The 10,225-nt window shown below is 41.0% G+C and overlaps 1 protein-coding gene across 1 annotated transcript; it reads left to right on the top strand.

Annotated features, from left to right (window-relative positions):
* The first annotated feature begins 177 nt into the window (after window positions 1-177).
* On the top strand, window positions 178-9,890 carry LOC113507666 (probable ribonuclease ZC3H12C). The gene is made up of 5 exons (XM_026890569.1): window positions 178-383; window positions 7,717-7,887; window positions 8,116-8,348; window positions 8,735-9,620; window positions 9,777-9,890. The coding sequence occupies exons 1-5, from the start codon at window positions 360-362 to the stop codon at window positions 9,888-9,890; spliced, it is 1,428 nt and encodes a 475-aa protein (XP_026746370.1). The 5' UTR covers window positions 178-359.
* Window positions 9,891-10,225: the final 335 nt, after the last annotated feature.

Raw genomic sequence — 10,225 nt, 5'->3', positions numbered from 1 at the left:
TCAAAGCAGTTCAATTTATGAATTTAGTACGTCATAAACGGTGCTAGAAAGTTGACGTCGGTGTTTCCGGGTACAATTCATCACCGTCGTGTATGGATGCGACAAATCCGAAACGATATTGGTGTGTAGTGGCAGAGGTCACGGTGCGCGGTGTTGTTTGGGGGCCGCCCGCGGGTGCAGTGGGCGCACAACCCGGATCTCGCGGTGCCCCGCTTCCCCTTCACTCAGCGGGCTCGTGCGTGGAGGTGTGCATGCGCTTGCGCCACATGATACGCTAGTCAATAGTCTTGCCGCGAAGCACGCCGCGCTCGCACACGCGCGTCATGCCATGCTACTCGCGCACGCATTAACACAATATTATGTACGCGATCGACAACTCCCAGGTGAGCGCGAATCTCATATCCTCCGTTAGGACACCTGTTACAACTGCTAGCACAGTACGTGTCCCGCTTCTTGCATCTTATATCCCCCGAGAGTTTCATAGTGAATCGCGATTTGCGTACATCGCATTGTAATGATGTTCATTCACGAACAGTCGATATAACGAACCCGGAAGTAGAGCCGGTTCGTTAACGTCATGTAGGTATGCTAATTATTGTATACAGTGCTCAAACATAGACAAAACGACTAGGATCTTTTTTGAGATAATTCATAGTGGGTGAGTGAGAACAACGGATTAACAGTTTGTGGACTTCTATTGTCGGTGTTCACAGCGAGAACGTGAAAATGGTTTGTTGATGATCGTTAGAAAGATGGATTTACTGCAGTGAACATGTTTAGTGCCGGCAGCATGCGATCACTTAGATGGCTGCGATAGTGTTCGCCGTCGTCAGTAGTTGCTCTACACTCCACAGCATCACGATACAATATTGATGTTTTTGTGACCACTTGTGAAAGCAATGTAGAGGTTTAATTAATGTGCATGTCTTCATTTGTCGTCTGTGCGAAGTGTCGCAGGTCCGGCACTGCTCGGATATCAAGACAAACTTTCACTTCGCCTCCGCGGGCACTAGTGATTTATATATTTTTGTTATCAACGACATCCGATCACGGATATGAATTTTATGTGTTTGGTCAGGACGTTTCTGAGAATTTGAATTTGTTGAATGCATTTATGAATATTTTAACGTCCGTTTTTGTTTTTCGAATTGATTATTAGATCAGTTGATAAATGCTTATTATATCAAATATCAAAAGATTTAAGAGCGTCGCCCATTGAGATCGTCCTTTATATTATTGTTTTATCAGATAACTTTCCATAGATATCCAACATGTGAAGGTTACGTTACATACTCACGGATGTTTCGCAAGTAAACAAACTGAATACAAAAGACGTCACTTTCATTTACCCAAGATTGTTGCCTTCGTATCTCAAAACACATGGGAAACCCTAACGTAGTTAGAAACTCATTAATAAATAATTTACCATTGTTTATAGTAATTCTTATCACATACACTCCCTTCATACAAATGTATCAGGAAAACAATGAATTCGTATAAAGTAATTCGTAAGCAATTAAAATAGTCTTTAGGAAAACCAAAAATGTGATCGTAACTCTTTAGTTCCAAATTATTCCTTACTCAATGCAAAACCAATTCACTAAAAAGAGAGACTTGTCAACCTTCTAACAGTTGAAATGAATTAATATCCGGTATGATTATTCTCTGATGTAATTTCAATAGGTAGGCAGACCGAGCGATTGAGTAACTTAAATGATACCACTTCAGGGCCCACTGTTTCTTTGGATGACAATATGACTATATTTCGGTCCGCCATCAACGGATTCAGGTGACGTATTCTTATATCCTAATGCTAATTTGTTGCCGGTTTGGTTTGAGGCAACACGTCATAAGTAATTAATAAGCCTTATTTAAATATCCTGTTAAATAAATAAGCCCATACGTTAAATTCGAGGTTTAATTCTGTTATATTTGTAACAGCTGTGTAAAGTTAATCCTTTTAATCGCTATTTCTTTCTTGTTTTCTATCTTTTATCAAGAAAGCAGGGTTCTCATATTTTTTCTTTTACTTCGTCTATTTAATTCTTTGGCAAGCCTTTTCTGACTTTATACAATTCTAATTTCATACAACGTCTTTCTATTAGGTACTTTATCATCACCTTTTTAGACTCACTCATCTCTGAGGCAATCCCCATTTTTGCCCATTTTTGTATATCCATATACAGATGATTCCTATAAATGTAGCCACGTCATCAGCCCCACTTGGTCTCAGTTTTCCCTAACTTCTGCCACCTGTCTTTGGCCTCCATCTATTAATGGCTATAGCTGGTTTAGGCATTTGGTTTCTGCAATTCCTAGGGATTTATTTATTCAGCCCAAAGTGTAGAAACATCCATCAACGTTTTGGGCGAGTATAGAAATTGATCCCAAGTATCTTACGCATAAAAAATCGGATCGAAAAGTAAGATTTTTCCAAAATTTAAATTATACAATGCAGACAAATCTTAACTTGTAAACAGGCTAACCAGTTCTTAGATATTGTGAAGTGTACTTATGATTGTGAAAGAATGCCGGTAACGACTGGCAGTCCAATAGATTGCAGGCACCGCATCAAGCCCTTCTAAGTATCTGTAATATCTATCTATTTTATGTTTGGACAGTATGACTGCATTTTATTTTAGATTAGTAGCCCTAGAGAATGTTGTCACAGAATTCTATAAGTATTTCTACCGTTTAAAGATCTCAATCGGTAAATTCTGCGATGCAAGGAGTAATAAATAAAACGATGTCACGTTAGTTTTCGAAGAATTGCCCAAGAGTGTCAAGTAGGAAAACATTGTATTTGAATTTAACATTTCGGAACCGGCATAAAAATTATAGCTGCGGTGTGATTTTTGTAGATATTTCTGTTTTATCTACAGTGATTACGAAATGCTTTAAAGAATTCGTTACACCTTATTGTGATCATATATTTTATCTTATAATCTGATCAAACCCAATGACGTCATATTTCGTTTTCAACTAATCTTGTCATTATTATTGTAAGCAAAAGTCACAACATACCTACGTCACGAATTAATTGCAAGCTTGAATATCAATTAAGAACCTTACAAAAAACAACTGGCTATTTATGACAAACTGTATGTTTACAGACAACCAGTCTACGTCTATTAGAAATGAGTTATCTGAGATCATGTAACATAAATCTTTATGTACTTTTAGCGTGTTAGCTAACATATGCTCTGCGATGTGAAGACAGCGTATTGTTATGGCAACCAAATGTTAGAGCGCACTCAAGTGCAGTTTGTATTGTACTCATGTGTACGTATGTATAAAGTATGTCGCGTGCCCGCATCCTGTTCGTCGCTGACGCCACATCGCACGAGGTGGCGTGCGTCGACGTCGCCCGAATGCTCCCACCCTATTGGTCGTTGTTATCTCTTTAACAAACCAACGATAGAATTTCTCCTCTACAAACGGAACTAATTGTACTCACTCACCCGCAGACGTTGCTTATCGTATAGGCATGCCTTAATGTAAATTAACATAGGCAGCGCGCTGACCGGTTCGCAATGAGACACAATTTCCTGGGAATACAAATCACGTGCTTTTAACAGGTCAGCCGTCGTCTGGTATTTGTTTCGGGAATTCAAATACGCTTGCGGTATACAAATAATTTCACTGCATCTGTTCCACCAAAATGCGAATGCTCTGCTTCCAATCTCTACAATTTCTATCAGTAACTACTATCCAGTAGTACTACTTACGTCAATAGTTAAACAAATTTTAGTAAATAATTAAATTTCGTAGATTGCGCCGTGCGATAACCTTTGCGAGTATCTATGAAGACCTTCCTACGTAATTAATAGTTCCTTTAGTTGCGTCTAAATGAGATAAAATTGAACTTACACTGACGTCAATATACTATAGCATTGGAGTAATTTGCGAGACGTCAATGAGTAGGATGAATAACAAATTATTGCTAAAAACATATGGACTGATGGAGCAAATAAACATGTCGCAGGTGTTGATATAGACCGGTGAAGTTTGGAAGAAATGGACTTCTCCAGAACTGGATGATATAAGCATGTGACGTACTGAAACTAAGCTTCCGAGAATAGGAGTGCTACGCATGCAAAATGGCCAGAAGCTAGAAACGCTAGTAACCTGGTTACGTCATGAGTTTAGCGTTTGTTACTTCATCATTTGACGTTGTCATAACATTCAAGGAAACAAAAAGATGAGGTTGTTTTGGCGTCTTACGTTCCTTGAAATTGTTGCACTAAGAACTTTTAAACCAATTATAGCTTGTAAAAACATAAATGGACTAAATTAATCGGTTCATTTGCGCGACCTCTAAAATTTAAGTGGGTCGACGAATGTTTCGTTTTTTACTGAAGGCGGTACACGTTTGTTATTTATTATAAGTTGAAGCACTCAAGTTTCAGTGTACAACGAGTTTAGCGTGTTTCGATGGAGACTAAATAGTGTTAGAAAAAACGTAAACAAATAAATTGCCCAACGTAAACGAGCGTGGCTGACGGCGGGATTAACCGATGGGTTTTGCCTAAAATACTGCCGCTAGTATTATATGAGGAAATTGATTTTGGCCTCTTGTCCGTCTTATAAAATGTTCTAAAATATCGACAATTCATTTACCCTGATCCGATTCATCAGAAATTGTCTTTTGTCTTTAAATTTGAAAGGCTTTGAAATTTAAGATCTGTTTTGGATTGGATTCTTATTTCAAGTTTTTACTATTATTCAGTAGCATTGAATGTATAATCAAAATCGAATTATACACTAGCATACACACAAATACCGAACCCTGAGAACTAAAATCAGACTTATGTCATAGATATGTGCCAAAATTTTACGGTTCAAAGTACAAAGTACGCGTTTTGTTATCACAATTGCTGCCGCATTCAATTCAGCACCGCGTAAACAGCAACGTTATATCACCGTAAAATGAACTTTATCACAACATTTACGTAAAAGTGAAACTATGGCCCCTATGTATTCACACTGACGTAGAACTGAAAAAGATTTAGATAGCATTAAATTAATAACATGTTTGTTAAATACAGTAATCATGATGGCTGACCCCAAATACGAACATCGGATGATCATTGACGTAACTCGCTATCTTAGGAAGCATTTATTGTTTATTATTATAATCGGAAACTTACTCATTGACAAAATAATATTTAGCTGATAATAACTTTCCATTACTTTGCGAAAATGCACTTTTATTTTTTGTGCGTATCATTAAACTTTGTGTTGCCAATTTACAATATTCCAACCATACAGTCTCCTTGTTAATTATATTTGTTTAATAATATCATCAGTATTTTCTTTTTTGTATCAAATTTAAAAATAGAAAATTAAAAGCAAATTCCGACCTACTTTAATAAATAATAATATATTATGTTTATTAACAGGACTGTTTTTATTATAAAGCGTTTAGTTTCTCGTTTCATAATAGCATAGTTCAATATCTCTCGCGCCGAAGTCAGGTTCGATTTTTTTAGAAAGTCGCATCCGGCTCCGCTATGTAGGCGGGGCGCTTCCGTGCTCGCGCCCGGATGTAAGCTCCACAGACCTACTAAACTTTATCGTCTTACACGACGTGTACTTACCGATTTTCTAACAGGAACTTTGCCTGCACTACTTCAATATTTACTTTTGCTTAGACAATGATCTTAGAGGAACTACGAGTACGAATTGATTTATATTTAGATTTTTTATTTATGTTTGTAGAAGGATGATACAATTAAACTTAGAATTTAATGTTTATTAATACTTAGTAATTGTATTAATAGGGTTAATGTCATTGTGTTTAAAGATTATTTTTGGCGTAAGACTTGTGTTTGTCCAACCACGGCCGTTAAAATAAAATGTCTGTCAATAATTTTGCCATCCAATAATTTCTACCTGTCTAGTTCATCATGCGCTTAATTATTATTATTATAAAAGACTTGGTTCTCATCTTCAAAAAGTACAATTTCACTTTTTTACAATCGATTTTTGTCACATTATTTATATATTTAATTGTATTTATTTTATAGCACTTATGAAAATTCGTTTTATTTGATAAATTTACGAAATAACTACATATCTACTTAACCAGCGGGCAACAATATGTTTGCGTATTGGGCCTACCTAGTAATAAAACAAGAAAAAATAAGATCGTTTGGAACTGTAACCTACCTACATCGTATGAAAAATCACAAGATTACAATGAAGTTGGCTATTTCATAAACAGAATTACTAACTATTAAAAAATGTAGTTTTAGTAGATTATTGGTACTTTACGATGAATTATGTAATATTTTTTATTCGCAATAGTTTCTTTTATTAATAAAATTCGACAATTTTGGATCATTAGCCTGATATGATATTAACGCATAATTTATTTTAATCTGAGACGTTAATCCCTGGATTATTATTGTTATTATCTTTTTATCTGCATACATGTGCAGTTTATCTTAACCAAAATCTAGATTTGTATTTTAGTTTGTGAGCCAACTAGGTCTTGATGCGGATCTTGTGCTATGACTAACCTCTATTTTGTAGATTATTAAATTTTCTTACAGTAAACGTGCCCAGTTTAGTACGTAGACTACGCGGTATCATTCCACTGATCATTTCTACCGTTTGAATTACTCTCGCAAGAGGTTCTCCATTTGAATTTCAAATATTTTTACGTACAATTCTGCGGAATATCCTGTTACATTGAAACTTAGCCCTTACGAGTAAAGAAATAGGGACTGACGTTTCTTATTAGATTTTTTTGCTTCGTGTAATACTGTTGACATACCTAGATAACATTTTAATAAATGCAATATCACAGTGAAATGGATATAATCCGTCAAATTTTTATATTTCATTAGGTATCTTTATTATTAATTCAGTAATAATTTTGTCAATTCATGAATAATGAATTACAACCGGTGCGGCCGACAGCGCACACGCTAAAGGTCAATGATCATCTGTAGATCCGCCTCGACGGCCCCGTGACCCTGTGCAGAGCCGGTCGCGCTAATATCAAATTTGCTTGATCGATAATCATCGCAACGAACATCTTAATATATTATAATTATTTATACAATTTTAAACGTCAATAGCAATTGTCAATTTGCCGATCATAGATCACTCGACGTGTTTTTTTTTAATTTGGTGTTTCTGTGTGTCCTATATCGTTTTAATTTTAAAGATCCGTTTCTGCTATTCGCGTTGCCAAGCTAATCTTAGAAATGTGAACTGCATTCTCGTAACATCCGGCCCGCAGTAATGCAATTCATATGTGAAAGGATAGATTAAAATTGTTGCTTACTTAAAATGCATTGCACATTGTTACTGCAATTGAAATCTTAATCGATTCAGCCTTTGAATCGATTTAATTACATTTCGATTACTTTGCCCATTATTACCGAAGTAATTTTAATTACAATAGATTTTTAAATTGATATTAAAATAATTTGTCGGTATCATGAATCATGATCAATTGATTCATTTCAAAAAAGATAAACTTGCTTACAGCGTAGCTTAGATAATTATCTTTAGAGCTGACTATCCGTACTCGGTTTTTTTGAGATTCACAAAAAAAAACTCAAGAATTAAAGGTGGCTATTCACGATTCTTGTGAATTTATTGCTGATGTTCAAAAATTTTCTTGTTTTGAAACAGCTCGAACAGTCAGGCTTCCGTTTAGTTTTACCGTAGCAGTTGTTTCAATTGGAAGTATTGTTTCAGAAATATGTGGAGTCATCGTTGGGGTGGGCTGTGGAGCGAGGCGAGGACTCTAGCTATGACTCGGAGTGTGAGGACGAGAGCGCGCACAGGGCGGCCTCACGGACCCCCTCGGACACACTCGCCGCCGAGTTCGCGGAGTATGTCACACTCACACCAACACCACCCAACCAGGTAAGAGATTTATACGTTTTAGATGTTTCTATTTTGTTTTTTTTTTTATTAATTACTTATAAAGACTTGCTTTGGCATAACTTGAAAAAATATTGCCAAAACGTGATCGTGTAGGTTCACTCGCTGACCTCCGCCTTCAGATTCAATAAGTGTCCAAACAACCAGGAAATATTTCCATTTATACGATTAAAGTAAATTGTTAACTTCACCTATTCCGTATACTTGCAGGCAAAGATCGAGTTTGCCATGAAGTTGGGTTACTCTGAGCGTTTGGCGCGGACGGCGCTGCAGCGGCTGGGCCCGGACCCGCCCTGCAACGAGCTGCTGGCGGAGCTGATCAAGCTGGCCGCCAAGCAGCCGCCGCGCGCGCTGTCTCCCGCGCCGCCCGCCGAGCCCGAGCCGCCGCCCGAGCGGGGCGCGCTCAGGCACATCGTCATCGATGGCAGCAATGTCGCTATGAGGTAGATCATCAAAATATTCGAAAAAAGCATTAGTATTCCCCCTATTTTTTCTATTTAAAGTAACAGTGACACATTTCTAAAATAGATTTCCTTATAAAAAATATTAAAATATCTGTCTATCAACACGCCTATCACAACGCTCAAGTGTGATCGAATTCAAAAATAGTAGGTACCTACTATTTTCCTTGTGTTAGTTAATGATAAACTGCGTGTTCAACGTCGTATTATAAATATCTATCTCGAGTTCCGGTTGAAAACATGAACAATCTTATCAGACGATAGTGTATTAGTAGCAAAGTTTACAAAGCAATTCTTTAACCTAATTATATGAATTCCGGAGAGTATATTGGACTTTGTGTTTGATGCGTGTACTTATGCCTCTTCAGTCACGGCAACAAGGAGGTATTTTCGTGCCGCGGCATCGAGATCTGCGTGGAGTGGTTCCGCGCGCGCGGCCACCGCGAGATCACCGCCTTCGTGCCCAAGTGGCGCAAGGAGGCGTCGCGCCCCAACAACCCCATCGCCGAGCGCGACGCGCTGGAGCGGCTCGAGCGCGAGCGCGTGCTCGTGTACACGCCCAGCCGGCTGCTCGGCGGCAAGCGGCTCGTCTGCTACGACGACCGCTACATCCTGCGCCTCGCCGCCGAGACCGACGGCATCGTCGTCTCCAACGATAACTACCGCGACCTCGCCAGTGAAAATCCAGAGTTTCGGAAAGTCGTAGAAGAGCGGCTGCTCATGTACTCATTCGTCAACGACCGTTTCATGCCACCGGACGATCCTCTTGGTCGCTCTGGACCTACGCTGGACGCGTTCCTGCGCGCGCCCGCCACTCGCGTGGAGCCTCCACCCGCCTGCCCTTACGGCCGCAAGTGCACGTACGGCAACAAGTGCAAGTTCCACCACCCCGAGCGCGCCGGCCGCCCGCATAAGTCTGTCGCGGAGAAGCTTTCTGAGCGGGCCGCCAAGACCCTGCGAGCACGTGACTTACACACTGTGAGCCTACCGCCCGGCGGCCGCCCCGCTGATGTTAAGCGGCAGCTCGCACGAGCTCAATCCGCTGCTCCACGACTCGCAGATCCTACGCTGGCGACGCACTTCGACCGCGCGCAAGTGGCAGGACCCTCGCAGCCGCCGCCGCCCGATGTCAACACGCACCGTAAGCTGGCTCGCCAGCTCACGCTGAACCCGAGCTGCGACCCGCGGTTGCAAGCGCACTCGCTGGCGGCGCGCGTGGCTAGCGCGCCGGGCGGGGCGGGGGGCGCGGGCGGGGCGGGGGGCGCGGGCGGGGGCGCGGGGGGCGCAGGCGCGGCGGCGGGTCTGCTGGCGCCGCGCGTGGCCCCGGCCGCGTCGGACGGCGCGCTGCAGCACTGGGACGCGCGGCGCCGCATGCACTACCACCTGGCCGGCATCTTCCCCGAGGCGCAGGTGGCGGCGGCCATGGCGGCCTACCCGGACGAGACGGACGCGCAGACCATGTGCGCCATCATCCTGGCGCGCTACCGGCCCAGCGAGGCGCCGCCGCCGCGCGCTCCGCACTGACCGCGCTCACACACAACTACTCCCGGTTTTCGATATAAATCGGCCCAGTAGACATCCGCACAGCGCGGGCCGGGCCAGGCCTCGCCCGCGTCAGGCGCGCTCGGGCCGGCGCGGCGTTCCGGCGTAACAATGATTAAATAGGCATTTATATTATGTACATATTCTAAGATCGGCATACGCTTCTGAGAAGTGAATGCTGGTAATTAATTAATAATAATATAAATTTTTATCTTAATCTTTTCTGATCAAGTTATATCACTTCGGTCAGTGTCAGGATAGAGTACATGGATATCTATTTAAGTTAATATATATCTGAATTGTTCACTAACTTCCGA

This window comes from Trichoplusia ni, unplaced genomic scaffold (genome assembly GCF_003590095.1).
Source record: "Trichoplusia ni isolate ovarian cell line Hi5 unplaced genomic scaffold, tn1 tig00003037, whole genome shotgun sequence".
Lineage (NCBI taxonomy): Eukaryota > Metazoa > Arthropoda > Insecta > Lepidoptera > Noctuidae > Trichoplusia > Trichoplusia ni.
The sequence above is the reverse complement of the archived record's forward strand: the minus strand, read 5'-3'. Positions and strand labels throughout refer to the sequence as shown.